The following is a 22,987-nucleotide window of genomic DNA, read 5'->3' as shown; positions in this document are numbered from 1 at the left end:
ACTCCATTCATGCTGACAGGAATGGGGCCTCAAACTCTATGCTTTTCTTTGGAAAGCCAAAACAAAAAATAGCTTAGTCTAACCTAGTTCTTTAAAATAAACTCAGTGATTTAACATTCAGTTCAGTGTTAAATCAGGACACTTAGCGAGCAACCACAACATTATCCAGTGTAGATGCAGAGTTTTCCTACATTTCTCCAGTCCCAGTGTGTGGACTGCAGCAGGATCAGCTCTGGCTTCCAGTGGGGATGCAGCATAGGGACAGAGGAAAGGATATGGCTTCAACAAAGAAGAAAGTCAAGAGGAAGCTTGGAAGCAAAGAGGAAAATTGGTTTGGCAATAGAGGCTACTTCATCTTTCAGTAGCATAAAGAACTAAATAATGTCAAGATTGTTTAAAAAAAATACCTATGAACTCCAAAAACTGAAGGAAGCTAAAGCTCTATGAACTCCAGAGTGTTAGCTACATCCTGATTATTTGGTGGCAAAACCCTAATGGCAATTCAAAGTGCATTGCTTGAGAGCCCAGCTGGGTCAGCATCAGCATGGCCGTGGGAATGGCCAGGCACGAGTCTAAAGCAAGGTGCCTGCTCACGCCTTTCCCTGAACGCGGAGGCCCTTGCCTGGCCCAGCGGGTAACAAATGGCTACAGTCATCTCCACCAGTCTCCGTCCCCGGGAAATTCCCTTTGGAGCACACTGGGGAGCAGAGGGCAGCAGGCTGCCAGGGGCTGAGGCTGGTCCCACCCTGCGTGGCTCCCCTTCCCACCCTTCCCGTCCCCTCCCGGCAGCAGGCTCAGAAGAGCGGCAGGCACTCCTTGGCGTAGTCTAGCGGTGGAAGCTTCATCTGAAACCCTTCCTGAGGGAAGAGGGAGGCCTGCATGTCCACGTTGATGCAGAGCAAGCCCATCATGAGCTGGCGCTGGTACTCCTCCCACTTCAGCACGACATCGGACAGGGAACGGTTACTCCTCATCCACATGGGCAGTGCGTCGCCGCACGCGGCTGCCGAAGAGATGGGCAGGGTCTGGGTCCCTCCAAGCTCCAGGTGATAGTACAGCCTGAAGAGTAAACACACGCAAGGAATCAGCACACGGAAAGCTTCACCAGATCAGAGCTTCAGAAACCACCAAGTGCTTCTGTTCTGCCATTAACTGGCTGTATGGTCGTAAGGATCTCTTCTCTGTGCGGCCGTTCCCCCCACTCACATCTCTCAATTATTCAAAGCCATGAGCTCTTGTGGGAAGGAATCATCACTTTTACTGGGATCCTGATCACAGCTAGGACCTCTGGCTACTACTGTAATACCGAGTTTCCTATTCTCATCTGGGCAGTGTTGCCTCAGCCTCAAGCTACAGCCTGCAGCAAGGATTTCAGCTCAGAAGCACAGGCCAGAGCCAAGGCACACATGAACAGCCAAAGCTCTGCTGCACATGGAGCCCAGCTGATGCTTCCAGGCCAACGTGCTGCCTCTGCAGCCCAAACTAGGCTCACACTCCCTAAGCAGAAAAGGATCATTTTGAGCTGAAATATCCTTGAGAAGGAAAAATTTAAGCTCCTGGGCTGGCAAGCACCACACAGACAAGCACTTGTTTTCTACCAAGAAGCTGTAGTAGTGTTTTAGTTATACCTGCATCTTCCACCCTATTGCTTTAGTAACACACAGCTTCATTACAAGGTCTGTCTGGGAGGAAGGAAGAGAATCATATCCTGAGTCCATCCAACAGTTAAGGTGGCCAAAACACCATCAACCAGATTAACATTTTAAGTTGGGCAGGAAAACCTTCCAGTCAATTTGTGCCTTAGTTGCTCTGCTCTAATTGAGTAGATTCTGTAGAAGGGAAGGAGAGACACTGTTCTCCTCCAGAGCTGTGCAGTGGAGGAAGACAGCCATACCTGGCTGAAAGGTGACTGCCCAGCTTCTTTTTGGCTTTCTTCACAAGGTAGTTGCAGATTTCAGTCATTTGCTCTCTCATCCATCTGATGTCCTCAGGGATATCTGGTAGCCATTCCAGCAACCTAGGAGACAGGATACAGCCATTAGTTGGACCACACAAAAGATAGCAGGAAGCCAAACTACTAGACTTTCATTCCCTGTCCAATGGGCCGAGATATGAATTGTTGGGGGAGAAGAGAGAAATACATTCTATGCAGTGGTTTTAAATGTTAACACCTTTTTTTTTTCTCTTTCAAAAGAGACCTAGTTTTGTTTCCTAGAAATAGATACTTGTTATTTTTAGAAACTAGTGCAGTAAGAGGCCTTTCCATCACCACTCATAGAACTGAGGGGGAGCAGCTGTGAAGGAGAAAAATAGCCCAGAACTTATCTTTACATTTTTTACCTGCACTTTCCATATTCTTCATCCTGTCCGGATTTGGAAAATGTTTTTCCTCTAATGCTTTCTGCCACAAATTGCTTTTTACCACATACTACCTTCTCCCAGAAGCTTTTCAGGGAGTACCCTATATAAAGAACATGTCTCTGATAGACCTGCCTTCCCAGTTGTACAGTGCAGAGCTCCAGAAAACTAGGACTACTCTTACCCCTCACCTCAGAGGAATGAGGCCTCTTGTGTTGTTCCTGCTTTGATCCCTGCGCTCTCAATTAAGAAGTTTTTCCTCCAGGCTGTGAAGCTTATCAGTAACCTCTAGGGCAAGGTCCAGTGTGCAACCATTGCCTCAAGTTTGAAGTATTGGCTGTAGCCGAGTGACGTGGGGAGAGGAGAATGTTCTTTCCATGTGGCTCATAACTGGCACTAACACTTTTGCCAGGAAGTCTGCACTGCAGAGTTAGAAAGGAGCCTGCTTCTCTCTCCACTCGTGTTCTACCAGCTCTATTAAGCACTTGACTCCACTGGAAAGAAATCCACCAAGGGCAGCAGCAGCTGAAGGCTTACCTGACCGTGAAGGAAACAGCAGACTCCAGAGGCAACATGTAGGGGACCATCATTGCAGTGGCCACACGTATAGGCAGCATGTTGGAGATGCCAGTCAAGAACCCTCTTCTTTCTGCACAAGCCTCCATTAGAGCTGAAGACAGAGAATGTGGTTGAATCCTCTCAGCAAGGCTATTTATTTCCCTCCCATATCCTTGGGGTTACTACCAGAGCAGGACCTACTCTGTGATCTCTCCACCTCCAATTCTTAAGGAAGTTTTGCTCAGAAGAATCATTTTCTGAGCATACATGAGGAGCAGCATCAGCTTTAAGTTTGATCAGGGTCCCAAAGGAACAAGCACCAACACCCCTCCTTTCCTTCCCAGGCAGGAGAGTCAAATTCAAGTGACTCTCCTGCAGCTCTGCCTCCACAGGCCCAGCCACACATTTACCTAAGAGGTTCAGACTCTAGTTAAACACGAGCTGGTCCAAAGCTCAGTCACAGGAATGGGATCCGGGCAAGGACAAACACCCACATCCCAGCAATCCTGTGGGGCCCAGGAAGCACAAGACCACTGCCTGGACTCGCTTGGGACTGCCTTGGGACCGTACCTTGGTTCAGTCTGGGAGGCAGGTGTTCAAAGATGTGCTCTTCAACAACAGCAAGGGCAGCATTGTCCTCCAGCTGGTCCTCAGCTTCTGTTTCTTCCTCTTTCTTCTCTCCTGGAGGAGCTTCTATGGCAAGGAGAGGACGGGCAGGACTCGGACGATGAAGGAGACCTGAGAGAGAAGTCATACCATCAGCACGATGCAAACTAGCTGCTCTGCCTGCCTGGCCTTTGGAGCATTAGCCATATAGACATCATGCCCAGCCTGTTTAGGTTGGATCTATTGGGATGTTTACTGCAACAGGCTGCAATCTGGCCGCTTTAACATCACCTTGTCTTTCCCTGCAAGAAATTCTAATATCTATCCTATAAGCACTGCAGAGTGCAGTTTGGTAGCATTTAATGGCTACATATTCTATCACTGAATACCAGTTTCAGGCAGGATTTTCCTCCTGCAGCTTAATCCATAAAACAGCTACATGATTGCTCTTATCCCAGTAAGGTTTTGCAGCACAGAGTGAACAAGTACACTTGATCTGCTACTGGTGAGGCTAGGCAGCACCACAGACACACACGCTACAACAGCGATGGGAGACAAGAATGTTCAGCATGTAAAGAGGAGGGATGTGGGAGCAACCACTGCCAGGCCCCGTGGGCAGTGCTCCCCTGCACCACCTTCAACAAGCCTAGTTGCACCCAAAAAGGAGCAGGTACCTGCACGAGCTCCACCGGTGCCCAAGCACCGTGTTGGAGTGACAGAGTGGTGGGCTAAGTGGCCTCCTTGCCCAGCTGTGCCAAAACCACCGTGGCTCGGGTTTTGCTGTTAAGCATCCTTCTGTAGCACTAGGTATAGAGGAAGATGTGTGCTCCACCTCTGCTTCCCCATGTGCTAAAAATCTACTTTTTAGAATATCCATATTGCCTCATCCGAGGCGCAATTCTCCCTCCCACACACCCCAGCTCAGCTCTGCCCTTCCACCTTTGCTAGCTGTGCACAAGGCCCCGAGCCTGCGCGGAGGGACGTGCGGAGCGCGCGCCGCTCCTGCCCCGGCCTTACCGTTCCTCTTCAGGAAGTGCAGCGCGTCCCGGTAGCCCTGCTTGCACATGTCCCGCAGCACCTGCACCAAACGTGAGCACAAATCAGCTGGACAGCCTCTGGCTGAGCACAGCACACACCCCATTCAAGGCTGGATTTAGAGGAACTCTCCTCATTCCAAGCTACACCAAGCACAAGGCTCTCACTTGCCAGCTCTTCACAGGCTTTGTGCTGGAATAGGAGGCGTAGCACAAATGCCTTTGATAAGGGGATCACAGGGTAATTCACTTTAGAATAGGCAGATCCTATGTATAGGTGTGCTTAGATTCAGACAACTGCCCCTCTAGAGCTGATGCCTCTGTGGGCAGCCTTTAGGAAAGGCCACCTGAGGAGCAATCTGCACAGAATACTTCCCAGCAGATGCCAGAAAGTGCCACAGGGTGCTTGCAGCCAACATGGGCTGAGATCAGGGAGGCGACTATGAGAAACTTGTCCAAGTAATTCAGCACATGGACACATGCTTATTACGCTTCCGTGCCAGGCTCTCTAATGCTGAATTGGCCTTTCTCAGAGGAGAAGCATGTAGAGCTGTTTAGAGTGTCACCTGCTCTGATGGCACATTTTAGGAGACTGTCACCAGCTTCAGGCTGGCAGCCCCCACCTGACCTTCAGAAACTTGAGAGCACGTTGCTTCGGAAAGCTCATACATCCTTGTTTAGAAGTAGGGCTTGCTTCCTGGCAAACACCAATTTACAGAGCACCACAGGGCAATATTTTCCAAGCAACTGCTAGCACTTAAATTCCAGATCTTCCAGCAGCACAGGAAAGCCAAGCCGTATATACAGCTTTGTGCAGATGGTCAAGGTTTGCCAAGTTACTGGGTTACTAATGTCAAGGTGAAAAAATAGACAAACAAGAGATACAGAAATAGTGCAGCATCTAGAATCCTCTTTTGTTGAGCTGCGCTGCCAGTGTCTATCCACTGTCCCTAAACCTTGGCACTGCCAGGAATCTCACCTGGGGCTCTGGAGGGAAGAGAGCCTTGGAAAGGCGGTAGAGGTTGCGGAGGTTGAACTGGATGCTTGTATTGGTGACTCTGAGCTCGTGCATGTTCGTGGAACTGTCCCGTGGACAGATATCGCTCTCCCCGGAGAAGGGAGACACCGTGATCGTGTTCTTCAGCTCATAGCGGGGCAAGTTATCAGAAATCCCTCCATCCACATATCTCTGCAATAAAGACAAACAAAGCACCCTCATTCATAGTGACTAAGCAGCTTTTCTTTTCTCTGTTTCTGTTCACGTGTGAGCCAACAACTTAGAAAGAGAATGGACAATATCCACCAGTCCTGGAGGAATTAAAAGCAGTGATACCACAGCTGTGTTTTCTGTAAACTCTTTGCTGTGTGCTTTTCTCCCTCAGATTGTGTTTTGCTCCCCAGGGTTCTCCGTGAGGAAGGCACAATTCACCATCCAATTAAAGACATCCCAACAGCCACTGACATGGCAAATCCGCACTCGGCCAAACCATTCTCAACTTGCTTTTAAAATTAGAGAGCTCAGACACAAGTCCCACTAGAGCATAGGCTGTTAATGGAGAACAAAAGCAGCTGGCTTGTCGTGAGCGGGCTTCTCCGGCAGCACTCCCAAACGTGCATACGCATTTGGATGCCACTAGCTTTGGCATGATAACAGAGTACAAGGGACTTGGGTTTTGCCCCAGCAGCCACCCTATTATCAGAGAATGTTCTGTACACACGTACCATAAATACACTCACGTTATCCCTGCAGGAAGGGCAACTCTGGTAGTATGGACGCAATTCAAAGAATTCTTTAAAGCAGCACAGTTGCACAAGAGCTGAGCAAGACAATCTCTATCACAGGCTTTTGGCAGAGCAAGCAACACGCAGGAGATAAAAAGGAAGGGTTCATGGGCAAGGCAGAAGGAACAGCAAGTTTGAGACCCTTGCAGGTCAACTACTCCAGGTCTGGTGAATCCTTGCCACGGAAGACTCTACCAGTTTCACAGCAGAGTCAGTCCTTCTGTTCTCTGCCTGTTTTCGACCGTGCTTTTTGGATGGTTGGAAAGCGATGGAGCTTTCAGAGTCCTCTCAGCAGCAGCTGCAGCAAAGTCAGAGAGGAACCCATCTGGTAGCTCGCTGCGGTGACCAAAGAGCTGGGCAGGAACAAGGCAAAGCTGGTGGAGGCTGAACCCGTCAAAGCTGGGGAGGGCTGACGGCAAGAGGAGCCGCTTCATCCTGTCCCATTGTTCGCTCTTTCTTGCGGGCAGACCCAGAACTGGCATTGGTCTTTTGTTGCACAGTGCCTAGAAAAATGCTGCCTTTTGGGGTCAAGGGTGCTTTACATCTGGTTCTCTTTTGCTCTGGAAAGCAGGCAGGGAGAGACCTCTTCAGTCAGCTCCGGTGAGCCCAGCGAGGAGCTCACGGGCTCTTGGGCTCAGAGCCCCATGCAGAGCCCAGTGCATGGAAGAGACCTGGAGAGGTGCAGTGGGAAGAGGACACTGCAACGCAAGCAGCACAAGTGATAGACAGCCATGTTGGCTACAGAAGATGGAAGCAAATGTTTTTCTAGCTTATCTAGAAAAATGCACATTTTATGGCCAGGATGCAGAAACATAAGTTTCCCTGAGGGTGGCAGCATAAGTGAACACATATCATTAGAAGGAAGGGTGTATACATGCATGGACACACACACACACACTCCATTCATCTTCCCCTTCTCAGGGCTACATAACTCAGAAGTGAGCACTGGAGAAAGATTAGGAAGCAGGCAGGATTTGATTTTATTTTGCACACAAAGCTTTGAAATGCCTTGAAAACTGTTTCAGTGTGAGCCTGCGAGACTGTCCTGCAGTAAACACAGTAACTGCAGGAGAGCTAGGAGCGATACAGTCCAGCCTCAAAGCCTCTTCCTGGTCTCTTACCCAACATAGCTCAGCCTCTCCCCTCACCAGCCCCTCCTTCAAAGGAGGATGGGGCCATTATTTTCTAGGGGAGAGGGAAGAACCGATTTTCTCATCATACGCTTTTTTTCCTCCTCTTTTCCCAGAGGGAGCGCTGACACAGGGGATACAGCCTTCATGTGCCTGGGCAGCTGTGAATTCCAGAAACTCCGATGCTGTGTGCACTTGGGAAGAAGGGGTATTTTTCTAAGGCCAAGCTGACCTCAGCTGGCACCCAGAGGCCTCCTGCAAGAGTCACCACTGCACACGCTCCCGCCAGCTGTGGGGCAGAATCCCAGGCTACAGCTGTTGAGCAAACACTCAAGCGTTACCAATTTTGTCACTTCTCTGAAAACATTTCCTGTAATCCTGTTTACTCTAGATCACTTCCCCGCCCAATATGCTTGCACAAGACAAAAACAGTCAAATTATATATTATGTGGGAACAAAAATGACCTCACTTTTAGGACACAGGAGCAGTGGGAACAGATTCAATGCCCCACTCTGTCAGACTGTGGCATCTTGGCCAGGTTCCTTGAGGGGAAACCAAGGCATATGTAGGTTAACAGTTCCCACTGACTAGTTTGCAGACAGACTGCTTTTTAATGCGTGCAATAACTAGTGTAGCAGGATGGGAGTTCAAGCTCAACTGAGGCCCCCCAGCACAAATGCAGAGCCACCTCAGCTCTTGTTCCAGCTCTGGGTGCTTTGCATTTGAAATCTGTCAACAAGGAGAGGAGGGCTCCCTGCAGATGGTCCTGGAGAAGAAGCAGTTCCAAAGCAGTGGGTACATTTAAAGACAGCTCTGTCAGGCAGCAGAGCACTATTCTCAGTAGCAAGCATAACAACTTCATGACAGAGAGGCAGTGTTTGTTAGAGAACACTGTGAGCACTGCAGGACCCCCACCCTTCCCTGTGGGGCTGATCAGGGAGTTATCCTTCCCTGTCACTGTCAGCACAATCCTGCCCCACCATCCTGCAGCAGCCTGGCTCTGCAGTAATCCCAAGGATTAGCCAATGAACAGTTCTTGCCTCCAGCCTTCACCCCACCCCTCTAAGCATTTTCCAAAGATCAACAAGTACTCTTTTAAGTCTTCAGATCTTCAGGAAATTTTCAGCCAAATGCAGGCAGCACTGAAAAGCAGGTACATGCAATGGACAACACTAAGCCTCATGTTTTATAAAGCCAAGATCTGTCAGTTCACAGCCGAGATGCTGTGTTATTGAAGCTGTTTATCTGGAGATCTCCTGTGCCTCTTCAGGCTAATCACTGCCAGCAGGCAGGCAGCAGGACTGTCAAAATTGAGCACCAGCATTTCTGAGTTCTCATTCATTAGTGCATGACTAAGTAAAAGAGTATCTTAGAGTCTTACTTACCACACCACGTAAGGTTGGAGGTATCAGCCCACAATAGACAGGGATAAAAGTGCTGCAGACACAGGCCTGAGGGAGAAAGATCCAGCATGTAAAACCCTTCAGGTAAGAACGAGATCAAAGCCTACTGAACCTATTACTCTGTTCTCAGAGTATCACACTGGCACATGCTGACAATTATATTCCATTACTAAGGAGACGTATAAACCAAGACAAAACAAAACAGCTTGCAGCTCCACCCCAGCCCTCTGCTGTATGTTCCCATTCACCTGGATCAGCTCCTCCTTGGACTTGAAGTCAGACAGTATCACATTTTCTCCATCAGAGACCCGTGTGAGGGAGATGCCCAAACGCCCTGCTGCTACCTCATGCCCATTCTCCGGTACAGTCTTGGACAGGCAGATCCGGATGATCTTCACCAAGTTGAAAGATGGGTGGAGTGGGCCCAAGAACCTCTTCCGTGCCTCTTTCGACACTCGAATGATACTGGCACCAGCCTCACCTGCAATAAGAGAAAAAAGAAATGCAACATCAAAAGTTAGTCAAAAGAGTCTTTGAGTCCATCCTCTTAAAATCAGGTACTGGAATGCCTCGTCCAGCTTTACACAGAGGTTTATTCGACCTGCTGATACAACTTGACACGAAAGGCTATCATGAATAGTGTTAGAGAAGTCATGGAAGTGTGAGAGCTGATGGCTCTTACTCTTGCCCCCTCTCATTTGTCATCTTACACATTATGTAAAGTCCAGGATGATCATATGCATCTTCTTCACTAGATGCTGCTTCACTGATCAATGCAGAGTTGACAAAAAGATAAACACACACAAAAACCAACAAACAAAGGGCACTGCTTTGACAGCTTTGAGCTTTGGCTAAACCCTCTCCAAAACACCTTCCACTGAAACTTTTCTAGCAAGCATCTGTTTTTCTGACTTGATGCAAGTCACGTGTCAGTGCACAGAAGCACTGGTGCTTTCCAGCTAGCCAGTTGTCAACAGCTCTCTTGCACACCTCGGCCACGTTTCAGGCGAGCAAAATAGAAGCAGAGTTTTCCTGAGTTTTTTGAAGGGCTACTGTGTTCTATCAGCACTGCTTGAACACTATTCCCAAACCAAGTCTCCTACCCCACATAGACAGAGGGAAAGGAGAGAGGCATTTTGAGGAGCTGAGTCAAGATCGTTATCTGGACTAGGATTCAGTCTGCTATATTCCATTAGCAAAGGAGTGACTAGGGACAGCTGGAGAGACTTTGGTGCATCATTCCCTCCACTGAGTCCCTCTCCACTGCATTTAAACAGGCCCTGGCAGCAAGCAGGATTCAAGACATGTGATGCTTTACACTTTCACACAGTGCCCCAGCTGGGCTTGCAGGGAGAAGACCCATCTCATGGGTGCAAAAGGAAAGGCATCTAAGCCCGTTATCTCACAGTCACAAGGAACTCAGTCTGGCAAGAACATCAGGGCTGTGCAGTGGGGAAGGGCAGATAGAACAGAGGGGAAAAACCAAAGCAGTAACAAGACCAGCAGGCCAGGCAGCCTGAGCACCAGCTTGCTGCCCTTTGCACACACTGTCTGCTGCCTCCCGGCCCGTCTCACAGGCAGCACAAGAGGCAAGACCAAATTCCCCAGGCACGAGGCAGTCACTGCATGCCCAGAACACAGGAAATATACATCCAAGAGCAGCAGGGAGATGAGGGGAAAGCAGCCATGTTCTCTCAAATGAGGATTTCTCTCCCATAAGACTGAAGATAATTCCTGGACAAATGAAGAAGCCTCTCAGGTCAACTCCACTTGAAATCCCCCCACGTCGCTCTCCTCCCCATCCAGTCTTGCAGCCACAGAAAGGAGGCTGTAGAAGGGAAGAAGCCAAGTTAGACCCAGGTTAATAAATAGAGATAAGAGCAACACCCTCAGCACTGTTTTGACACAACCTGTTCTTTTGCAAGATGTGTGCTACAGCAGCACATTTCCCAGCAGCACCGCATGGGAACACGGTGCTACATCAGGAAAGCCACCAGCACCACTAGCTCCAGTGAGCACAGAACCAGGCCCTGGAGTATGGCCATGGATCTGCGGTGAGGGTTTTACATACTGAGAAGTAATAACTCAGCAGAAGACCCAAGTTCCCTTTCTGAAGGGAACTTTACAATCCTGGTCTTCTGCTCTGTCCTGCAGCTATGTATAGCAGCCTAATTCTGATCTTCTCTGCTCAACCAGCAGCAAGTCATTGGGTCCAGTAGGCACCAATGGGCTTCCCAACAGGAAGGAAGCAAGTCTCACAGGGACCTTAGTGCTTCTTAAGGTCCAACAGATGGTGCTTAGAGAGACATTTTCAGACTGCACATACTAGCATGCAGAACGAAATAATTGTAATTGTTATCAGTGTCAAGTAAGTTCAGCTAATGACTAACATTAAAGTTAAAATCTAAGTTGGCAATAGTTTAAACAATTAAACAAGTTGAAACAGCAAAGTCCCAACTATGCCAAGAAACAGACTGCCCCGATATTTGAGGATGGACATTGCAGCTGCCTGCTCTGTCAGTAACACAGCTCAGCTGTAGAGGGGTTGGGGAGAAGGGGACTCAGGAAGACTTATTGCAAGTTAGCAACTTCCTTCTTTGAAGCATTCTTTTATTTTATACATGTGTGTGAATGTACCCTCTGTATGAATACCCACGCAGAGGTTGTGCACAAGGAGCTCTGGGTTATTCTACACGAAGGGCAGCTGTGAAGCAAGCAGAGCCGTGGGTGCCGAAGGCGCTGCAGGGAGCGGTGGACACAGCGGATCCGCAGCACCTCCAGCTTTCCTGGAAATGGGGCCAGTGCAGGGTTCAGCCAGAGGAGTCAGGTTTACATAGCTGGGTCCATGACAAGACCTCTTGGAAAAAAATCTGGGAGGAGGAAGAGGAGGTGAAAGTGCTTTAGTCTCAAAACTACCAGAAGAGCCATTCCAGGAAAGCCAGTGCAAATCCCACTTCGGATTTTGCAGAGGCTGCCAGAGGGAGCTGCTAAACAAGAGGCAGTAAAGAGAGACGAGTCCCGCAGGGGTCAGCCAAAAGCTGCCACTTACTGGGACTATTCCAGTGCCAACTCCAGTCCACAGAAAAGGTTCCCATGGGTTTTGATGGATCTGGTGATTTAGGACACGGGTCACATGAAAAACGTGAGCTAAGTTCCTTTTCCTTTCCTGAGGTGTGAGCCAAGGGACACAGAAAGTCTCCAGCAGCGAGCACTGCTTGCTGAGAAACGCTTCCTTCTCCCACCAGAAGAGTCACATAGCACTTCTCCCCATACAAATTTACTAAACCACTATTCCTCTTAAAAACAATAGTAAGAATAATGCATGAAATGTTTCATTTCCTTTGCAAAAGCCCTTCTTCCCCGCAGCATGTTTTGTCAACACAAGCCCAAACGCAGCAGGGCAGTTGTGACTCATGAGGCTTGGGTGGGGACAGCCAGACAGTCCAGTCCTAAACACGCGGCCAGTCCCCACGGGGCAGAGGCGGCCAGGGCGCCCGTCAGCCCCTCCAGCCCGGGATCCCCTGCAAGGGGCCTCTATCCTCACCCATGGGAAACAGCGTGAGGGTGCCTGTGAGCTCCTAATTTGTTTTCTAGCTACTCAAGCCAGCCATTAACTCAGTGACATGGCAAGATAGCACACTTAACAGAGTGGGAGCTGTCACTTCCACTAGTCATGCTTGTCTCCAAAAGAGCCCTGTGACCAAGCACACAGCGTCCTGCTCGCTTGCTTGCTAGGGCTGCTCAGCCCAGGACAGTCCTGGAACCAGGCGCAGGTCCTGCCTCTCCAGGAAGAACAGGACAAAGGAGATCCTGAGCTATTTGGAGAAGCCACCAAAAGAACTACAACCCACTGCAAACCTCATCACCTTTCCTTCATCCCCCTAAAGCACCTTTCCCCACCCTGAACAGCACGTGGTGTTCACAGCTGCGTATGAGCAGCCCCAGGCAGAGCAGCCATCCCACTCACGCCAACCAGGGCGAGCAATATTCCTGGCCCAGGGCTCCCAGAAGAAGCAGGACAGTTACTCCTGTGCAGCACATAGGGACAAGGACCACCACAAGGGCTAGGTGCTCCCATGCACCTCCTCGAGAAGCTGCAGGAGAGGTGGTGGGAAAGGAAACTGGGCCTTTTCAGACCTGTATCTTGAGCAGCAGGGCTTAGGCTGCTCTCTTGCACTGCAGGCACATGACACCTCGCCTGTTGACAGGAGACCACCCAGTATCATCAGCTTTCCAGCTAGGACAGCTGACCCATAAAGCATTTCAAGAGAGGCAGGTGGAAACAAAACCCCAGGACATACTCCATGAAAATAGGAGCAGAGTCGAGGTGGGAGGGGGCACTCAGGACATGCTGCCCAGCAGCTGGGCTCAGCAGTGACATTGCAGCTCTCTCTGGAAAAGCTCCATGTCGGTACAAAGATCACCGCCTGCACCAGGGACATTTCTGCTCCCCCAGCAAAGGCAGCAGTAAACAAGAGTGTAAACTTGAAGGAAAGGCATCCAAACAGGGGTGGAAAGTGAAGGACAGCAGGGATGGTGATGACGCCAAGGCAGCATTTCCCATTCCTGCTGACAAAAGGCACATATGGAGAAGCCAGTGGTGACTGCACCCCAAGGAGCTTCAGGACACTAGTTGCAGCAGTGTCCAAGCCAGCCCTCCTGCCCCGCACTAGCTGAAGAGTCTCTTGGAGCAGGCCTAATGCCTCTTTGCAGACTCTTTTTAAGGCTCTTCTGTTGCCTTCTGCATGTGTCCTGAAGGCCATGGTCCCTGTAGTTCAGGCAGCAGAGGTGGCAAATCCCTTAGGCTCCTCAGAGAGCTGCCTCTGCTACCTGAACTACAGCATCCTGCAGCGAGGAGCCTGGGCAGCGACACCCTGGTCCACAGGTGTCTGAGCTAACAGAGCGGGCAAGGAACTGCCCAGCCCCGTAAGATCCATGTTATTCCTGCATCTCATGCAGCACCAACAAGAATCCAGACAAACTCCTTCCTACGCATCAGCTACACCCAAGGTACTGTTCCTTTCTATGGTCCCATCACCAAGCTACAACTCCCAACCGGCCAGACACGCAGATGCTGAAAGCTCTGAAGGGAAGCCAAGCAGCAGAAGGAAGGAGGTGTGGGTGCTTTTGACATTGTCTGTGTCCCTGGAGAGCTTAACGCCTCACTAGCGTGGGATTTAGGCTGCAAGCTCCTCAGCACAGAAGCCAGCTCCAGCTGCAGGTAGGCAGCTACCTGCTGGAAAGAGGTTTGCACGACACCAAGCACAGATGCTCCCAGCTAGAGCTGCCAGCTGCAGCCTCTGCCCTTCGCTCTTGGCTCAGACACTCACTACTGGAGCTGTCAATGTTTCCTATCGGCAGATCCCTGTTCAGACCTGAGCTCAGGAACAGCTGAGCCACAAGGCAGCCACCAGCGTGATCTCACTCCAGCCTAGTCTAGTTTGGCTGCTTCTCCCTTACTGCTACAGCTGGGAACCTGTTCCAGCACCCCATCTTTGAAGAGCTAACAGCCAGGTTGCATGCTGGAGCACAGGGATCCAGGATTCCTCCCCAGTATCTATGAATCCGAGCAACGCATAAGCTCCTCCTGCCTGGTCTCTCCCATGAGGACGATAATGCAGTCCTGCTGCCAGCCTAAGAGCACAGGGCTATAAACAAGAGGCACCGAAACAACATTTACAAACAACTAGAGAAAACTACGGGGGGGGGGGAAGGTTTGTGTCAACAAAACTCACATGCATGTAGAGAAATCCGTCCCTCGCTTGCCCAGAATGTGTATGTATTGCTCAATGTAAAGCTGCCCATTTTGGAGCATGTCAGCATGGGGGAAGGCAGCCAACACAAACCCTTTGAAGGCACCAATTACTCTCACATCTGTGCACATCTTCCTGCAATATTGAGAAATGCCATGCAGCAGAACAACGCGTTCTTCTGAGAATTCCTTATTTTCCATTGTTTTGAGGTATATTTAGCTATTTGTTTTGAGGCTTTCACTCATTCCTTCTCTCCTACTGTCTTGCCATGAGATAACAAGAAACAGCTCAGCTGACTTACTCCCAGAATACGGATACAGAGAAGAAGTTTTCCCCCAGCTCGATGCAAACACAACAGATACAGCTACCCCCCCACACCCCTCACAGTCTGAGGACACCTACTGCAAAGCTGGCTGCTTTGTGGGCAGAAACTGCTGCCATGAGGGGCCTCAGACAGGGACTCAACCTCCAAGCTTGAGAAACAAGCAGCTGTGAGGGCAGGTTCTCCAAGCCTGGCCACCAGCCATGGGTTACTTTCCTTTGCTCCAGAGAGGGGCACTGGCACATATGATACCAGAATTAGCTCCTAGGGATCCCCATGAGCTACTGCAAGGGAAGTCTAGTGCTTCCCCTGCTGCACCTGCAGAGCAAGACTAAGATGGAGCAATAGCTGCTCAGGTAGGAGCAGCTCCTGCAGACAGAGGCTGAAGAAGGGCTCAGTCCATCACACCTCCCGGTGCAGCATCCCACCGCTCAGCACCGCAAACCGAGGCACGAACAGCACCAGGATGCAGCCTGCAGCAGGGAAGAGGAGGTGCAGAGCCCCTGGATGGCTGCAGAACCAGGAGCCTCCCTCTTGCCAATGTATTTGTGCCAGAGATGTTTCTTTTCTACATAGAATAAATCTTTAAAAAGCACAAATCTATTAAATTAAGTAAATCCACAATGAAAGGAGTCAAAAATCCTCCCTGAGCCAAAGCAATAGTTATCTTGTTATTCAGGACACTAGTTAAGAGATATAGCAGAGCTACCACCATGTCCTGGGCGTGGGCAGCAGATAAGGAGGAGAACACCTGCATTCAAGTCACTCATTTTTCCCAATTGCACAAAGCAGCTCACAGTGACTGTGCCTGCCTGTCCTCACACTGGCTTCCACCTCATAGAAGCTGCAGAGCAGATGCACCAGCTCATGCTCCAACTGACCTTGAGGCAAGTGGGTGCCCTGAGGACACAAGCAGAAGTGCTCTGTGAGAATGGACAGAAGAGCTGCCAGGCTGGACCAGGTCTCCCAGTGAAACCTCTGCAGTGGCCTCTGGAGCTCTGCACAGGGAGGGAGTGGAGGGAGTGACACGAGGCCTCACCACCTACTGACGTCCTGTGAGCCAAGGGCCACTTTGTTCCTGCGGCCAGGACCCTCTCTTGCGACACGAGCCCGAGGACAGAGCGGCTGCTACTGGGAAGCGATCTGGAGGACGCCAAGAGGCGGCTCAGAGCAGGCAGCCGGCCAGGATCGTGCTCTGTCACAACCACAACAGCAATCCCCACGAGCCTAATCTTTTTCCACTGTAACTCCCTAATACAAAGCTTAATTTGGCATTTGTTTTCATTGTGTTAGAGGAATTAAAGAGCATAAGAGCCCACAAAGAGGAGAGATTGCTCAGGATGCGGGGCAGGCTGCAGTGAAAGCTACGTCCTGTCTTTATCCCTCCATCCATGTCAGTCCTACCACACAGTTCAGGCTGCACTGGAAAGGAGACAGGAGAAAGGGATTCAAAGAGCTGGTCCAGCTCAGATCTCTGCTGCTTGCTCAGGGCCAGAGTGATGCCGGTTCCCAGGTCATCATTTAAAAGCAAATCTCAGTAAAAGAACAACAGGGGAGGGAAGAGGTGAGCTAGGGTAGGCAGGGGGATTAACCGAATAAAAAACATGCTTCTCCCAAGAGAAAGAGCCCTTCTCCAGTGCCCTGCACGCAGGCACACAGGGCAGGGGCAAGAGCGCATGTGGTGGCACTAGCATCTAGAGACCCACACTAGCTCTCCCTCACAGGGGTCAGCAGCAGCCCAACAGCCCCGAGCATCGAGGTGACTGAAGTTTTGTGGCCAGAAACGTAGCCAGGACAGAAGACTCTGGCAGAGCCCCACACAGAGCCGCTTGAGGGAAAGGGCCCTGCTTAACCCTTCCCGCAAGGCTGAGAGGTGCAGAACGAGGAAGGCAGCAAGCCACGTGCAGCAGTGTCCTCCTGGAGCTAGCACGACCAAAAACGAACCAACGGGCACAAGTACAGTTGGTAATTAAATAGCTAGTTTTCCTCCATAAAAAAAGTCTTAATCAAAACTACTATTTTAAGATCAGGCAAGCAAAACAGATACAGCTGCCATTTGCTGACAGCCTGCTCTGTACTGAACTTTCTCTATGCATGACATAACTACAGGAATGTGCATCCACACCCTCTCTCATTAGATACCAGGGTAATATTCTAGCTGGAACAAGCCCTGATCCAGCAGCACTCAAATGAAGCTCCTTGAATAAAGAGATGGCTACAAATTAACACATTTAAAGGGCTCCCTGATTCATTTCCACTCTCAGCTCCTGCCACCATCATAAAATGCTAAACTACCTAACAAATGCCAAACTAGATAAGCCAAGAGTGGTGGTAGAGACACTGCTGAACCAGCAATGCCAAAACAGCACTCAAGCCTTTAAAATCTAACCCTGGAAAAAGGCTTCCAAAACCAGCATCCATCCAAAGAGACTGCATTAAAGGAACAGTGGGAGGAGGTTCATCCTCAGAAAGACTACCACAAAGCCCAGGAAACAGCTCATAAGGCAGTTCGAAAGGCTTGGTGATTCTGGAAGACTCGTCAGATGGAAGCCACTGGTTTAGATCTGGCTCTCCCTGAGCTGGAAAGGCCACAGCTTCAGGGTTGGGCAGTGTCCAAAGCCTCAGGTTCCACTAAAGCCATCAGCTTCCCAGCATAGAGGAGGACCACGGTGACAAGGGAAGTGGACACACTGCAGAAAAACATGACATGCGAGGGGAGGTCCCTGCTTTGATATCTCTGCAATAGCCATCCTAGACAAATGGGGCCAGCAGTGATGAAAGAGGAGCTTGCAAAGCTCGGATTGTTAAGACCACCTTAAGGGAGTGAATGATGCACATGTTCCAGAGAGCTTCTCCCTTATCCATCTGGGAGAGCAACACCAACGAGCTGATCCTTGGCAATGGTGCAGCTCCTGCAAACCGATTAAAAAGGGTTGCCCTACACCCTAGTGCCAGGGAGGAAAAAAAATAAAAAACCACACAGACCACACAGCTAGATTGATTGCCACTGGGATCACACAGATTTCTTTTTTTTCCCCTGAGCTTTTCAGTTTGGGAGAGTCCTTTTCTTCAGCACAGAGGGCAGCTCTCCTGGACACACTGTACTGCAGATTAGCACAACCACAGGGACAGGAACAGGCTTGGCACAAGCTACACAAGCACCACCAAACACATGGGCAAAACAAACCTGACCACGAGGAGGGTGGGAGCCAGGAAGCCAGGGGAGCAAGGAATCAGAGGAAAGCTTTAGACTTGGCAGGATTAAAGTTAGCTTTCAAACCTAATCATAACCAGACAAACAACCCAGAGAGAGAGGAGAGGAAAAAAAAAAAGACTGCATTTCCTATTTTACAGGGAGGATTTGCAGGAACCTTGAGGGATCCATCCTTCTGGAGATAAAGAGAAGAAGTAGAAAGACGGAAGCGAGGCTGAAGTTCTGGGTCAGAGGAGCCACCAGCACAAACCAGCTCTCGACGTCACACAGCTGGTGCAGCTGACGGGGCTGGCTAGGCACCTTGCTGTTGCCACGGTTGGGGGGTGACAAGGAAAAACACACACATCGCTTCGGCTATGTCTGTTGCTAAAAGCAGCTGCTTGGCTTCTCATGGACTCATCCAACAAGATGCCTGTGAGACCACCATTTCCCAGGGAGGCTTCCATATTAAAGGCAGGCAGGGAGCAGGAACAAGCTCCCCCAGCAACAGCTGTTGCAGGGTGCTCTGCTTGGCTGCCAGCTTCCTGCTGTGGGCACCACCACAGAGACTTGCCCTAGGCTGGGCTTCAAGATTCACACTTTGGTCAACACAAACTGGCACTGCTGTGAGGATTCCCTAAAGACTAAGCCGCTTTATCCCCCTTGCTCAATCTGGGATTTGGTGTTAGACTCCACACACAGAATAGCCTCTGTGATCAGTCCTTAAGCCTTTTCATGACATAATCAAATTTTGGGAGCACAACATATAGGAGGTCACTCCTGTTAATTGGCCTCAATCTCAAAAGGAAGGGGGAAAGGGGGAGCACAAGAACAGAAGAGAGAGAAGAGTGCTACTTGAGGGAAAAATTCCCTAGAGTTCAGGAGTGCATTTCCTGATGGTCACATGATGGCAGGTGGTAAGTAAACCTGAATGTCAAATAACCATTACTTCATCCCAGGTCAAGATTGGGACAGTCCTGCCTAAGACACTAATAAAGGCTTTATGCAACCTAGGAAGAGCTTCTCAAAGGATACCTGAAACAGTGCTGCTCTTGAGTGGTGCTCCTTTCTGCATTCTTTGTACAAGGAGCATCCCCTCACCTTGCTTTGGCCTTTCTGCTTACCCTGACGTGGTTTAGGCTGCAGGAGAGCAGCTGAGCTCCCCCACATGGGGAGGGTTCTATATCCAGCTGTGCCTGACAGCAGAATCCATTTTTTACCCTGCAAAGGAGGAAAAGCAATTCAGCAGTTCCAACCCACCCTCTCATGTGAGGCTACAAAGGGCAGAATATCCACCTGATTTACAGACAATGCTGATGCCATTGGTTCACGAAGAGTCACAAGCGGAGCCTGTATCTGCCCATCAGATCAAGATGAGCTTGTCAGTGATTTCAGACACACACAGCACAGTTCTTTCAGGATGCTCTGCTCCAAAGCGGGCACCAAGCCCCATAGCCCCTCCCTGGAGTGGGATGAGTCCAGGCCCTTTACAAAGGCTCTAGTGCCACCATGCACAAAGGATTCAGGAGCCAGGCACTGGCTGCATTTTAGATCATTAGCAACTGAAAAAGGATAGTCTTGCAGTATCACGCAGGCTATTTTACTCACACAGGCCCACCAGCTGGCCCAGGATTTACTCAGGTAGGTAAGAGCCTTCAGAAGCCTGTGCATCTTCAGGCCTAGAGTCTGTGGAAAGCCACAGGTTCCATTTGTCTTTTGCGGGGAGGCAGTGGGTTTTGCTGTCAGAGGCAAAGCTGGCTGTTAAAGCCACACTGTCCTTGGGGGTTTAGCTGTTCTGAGTGTAAGAAAGGGGCTCTGCACAACTGCTACAGAAAGCGTTCTTGGTTGCTTGGCCCATACGGGTGCATTTCCTAATGTGAAGGGCTCCAGCAGCCCCAAGAGGAGACAAACAGGCCTCAGATGTCCATCTTGCCCGTCTCCTGGAAAAACACGACCACAAGAGGAGGTTTGTGTTACAAAACTGGAGAGGGCACATTTGAGTGACTCAGACACTTGAGACTTTGTGTCTCAAGCGCAACAGTTTGATGTCTGTACAGAGGATTCCTGGGGAAAAAGCGTCAACGCACCTCAAAGCTTGAGAGGGCACTTCAAAAGCTGTAACCCTGGAGAATAAGTCCAAGATCCCTAATGGTAAAGTGCTTAACAAGGGGTAGCCAAGGTCGTAACAGCCCATAAATAACTCCTGGTCTCTTATTTCAATATAAGGCCCTCTGCCTAACTAACGCATTCCCACTGCTCTTTTCCTGGGTATTCTCAAATGTGCCTTCAAGCTCTACATCGAGCTCTCACAGCTGCCAACAGTTTTGTCAGGGCTTTCAGTTCAGCGCGAGCACAGAGCGAAGCCTCAGTGCCTCGCACAAACAGTGACAGGCTGCTCGACACGCAGGGGCACCGCAGCCAGCTCGGAGGGGAGCTGGACACAAGCAGAGGCCAGAGCACAGGCTCAGAAACTGGGGCAGTTGTTACGTGAGAGCTTATGCTCCCAAGGCCGGGAAATTTCTGCTCCCTTTGATCACGGGATCCAGAAGGATTGAGGCCAAACAACACCCCAAAGGAAGAGCGCGCTGCAGTCCTATCCAGCAAGGATTTCTCTCAGCACAATGGAGCACCATGGAGCCAGGACCATGGCACCATGCAGGAAAGCACTAACTTTAGCTACAGGCAGCCCAAGCAGCAAGGCTTCTGCAGAACGCCCCTCTGCTTGCCACATAGTGACAGTTGCTATTTAATACTTCAGTTTGACAGCACAACAGGTAGCACAAGCTGGTCATCATGTAACCTTCGAGGCCCTGACAGCAGGCAGCACACTGAGTGGCTGAAGCCGAGCGGCTTCTCTGGGACAGGCTGCAAGTCTCTCCTCTCGCTGCCTCCCATCCCCGCCGTGATCTCACTGCAACCCCTGACCCTCGCTCTGCCCTGCAACCTGCAGCGTCAGGAGGGTTTACAGCAGGGACAAAGTGCAGAGATACCAAGCCCCAACCAGCCTCCTTTTACTTTCTGAAGCCAGCTCAGTCGCCTTCGAGCGTTTCCCACCAGCAACATACGCCAGCCCCACGCAGAGCTGCAGGCACAGCCAAGGATGCAGCCCAGCTCAGTCACACTGAAATCGCACTTCAAGCGGCCCCAGATCCAAGCCCTGCATGGTTTTCAACAGCATCTTTTCCATCTCTTTCAGGAGGAAAGTTAGTGCTGATGGCAGATCGCCCCTAACTCCACTCTGTCTTATCGTGTCTCCCCTTACACCCCATACAAAATAAGAAAAAGGTATAATAACAATCCTAATTCACAGAAATGCCTCTACCAAGCTAGTTAAATCCCCAGAGAAGAGCCGAAGGGCAAACCTAGCCCAGTGCAGATGCTCTGGGCATATAAATAACAAAATAAAGCGATCTGACAAGATAAGAGACTCGCTCAGAGCTCAGCTGGTGCCCTGGCCCAGGCATTGCAGCCAGCCCGTCTCTGGCTCTGTCTCCAGCTCGTGCCACACAGACACAGCCCGTTCCACAGAGGCACCACCTGGGCAGCTGCCTCCTCCCTGGGAACAGCAGCAAGGAGAGCCACCGAACCCTCGGGAACTACGGGCAAGCAGCTCCCTTCAGGAGAACATAAAGAAATCTGGCATCACAGCATGGCTAGAGCCTTACAAGTCCTAGGCCAACGCATGAGCAGCTCCAGAGAGATTTCCACCTTGCTCCAGAAGGACGTGCTGCTTTTACATGGTCATCTGTGTAACAAGAGTGCTGGGGAAGGGGAAAGTGAAGCCCTAACTGCACAGGAGAAACTCACTTCTTCCTCACGGAGACTCCTTCGAAGGGCTCTGCCTCTGCAGAGGGCAGGGAGCACCCCAAAAAGCCACCTGCGATCACGATGAGAGCAGCCCAAGCAGGAAACAGCTCCCATCCTGCTTGACCCCTCAGGAGGCTGGTGCACATAAGGCAGCACCGGCCTCTCCACAGCGCGCTTCTCAAACTAGATGGACAGATACGTCCCATGCCCTGGCACCACTTTTACTATTTTGAGCACAAATTTGCTGGCTTTCTGCACACACAAACACACCAGAACTTCACTTTTGCAATTGCTTGTGAGCAAAAACCCACCACACAGCTTTCTCTCAAGCTGCTCCCCTGACAGGCCCTAAGCTGGACCAGGCTACCTCATGTGCCCACTTCAGGAAAGAAAACAAAAACAAAACAAGGCTTCTTCTGTAACTTAAAGGTGCCTTAGCACATCCAGCTAAAGCTTCTAGCTCATGCCAAGGACAAGATAACTCCCCGTGCCCTCTGCCAGAGGGAACAACCCTCCTGCAGGAACGAGGATGCTGCAGGAGGACAGAGCGAGGATCCCTGGTGACTTGGAGACGCTGTTAGCTCTGATGGCTGCCTACACAGCTGTGCTCCAGCTGCTCCGCTACGGGCCAGGAACCAGCTCCTGTCCTCACCAGGGCCCTCACCCGGCTCCCTGGCAGCAGGGCAAGCCCAGGGGCCCTGCGTCTGCTCCGGCAACCGCCCTCGCCTCCCTCTGGAGAGGGGCTCGCTTGGCACCGGGATCTCATCCGCCGCCACTGTTGGGGACCGCTGCCCCGCGGCACCCCTTCTCCAGCCCCGGCACCCGTTTGGATCGCGGCAGCCTCCGAGCAGGCGGCAAAGCAGAGACTTTTAAAGCGTCCCTCCATTCCTTCCCTCCCGTCCCCCCTCACGAAGAGGGGGGGATCTCGGCACGGCGGAGCTTCCCTGCGTGCCGGCGCCGCGGCCGTTACCGCGGCGCGCGGCGGGGAAGCGGCGGAGGAGGAAGCGCCGCTCCGCCCAACGGCCGCCGCCAACGGCCGC

General features: G+C 50.8%; 1 protein-coding gene across 1 annotated transcript; it reads right to left on the bottom strand.

Annotated features, from left to right (window-relative positions):
- Nucleotides 1-269: 269 nt before the first annotated feature.
- PNPLA2 (patatin like phospholipase domain containing 2) lies at nt 270-9,387 on the bottom strand (the record flags this gene model as incomplete). Its single annotated transcript, XM_026034790.1, has 8 exons — nt 270-1,059; nt 1,895-2,017; nt 2,896-3,028; nt 3,487-3,654; nt 4,540-4,600; nt 5,536-5,745; nt 8,855-8,920; nt 9,121-9,387. Coding segments are annotated over 8 exons (1,293 nt in total), but the record flags the coding sequence as incomplete, so codon positions are not given.
- Nucleotides 9,388-22,987: the final 13,600 nt, after the last annotated feature.

Source organism: Nothoprocta perdicaria, unplaced genomic scaffold (genome assembly GCF_003342845.1).
Source record: "Nothoprocta perdicaria isolate Ctin4 unplaced genomic scaffold, notPer1 scaffold_15, whole genome shotgun sequence".
In the NCBI taxonomy this organism is placed as follows: domain Eukaryota; kingdom Metazoa; phylum Chordata; class Aves; order Tinamiformes; family Tinamidae; genus Nothoprocta; species Nothoprocta perdicaria.
This window is presented reverse-complemented; position numbering and strand designations above follow the sequence as displayed.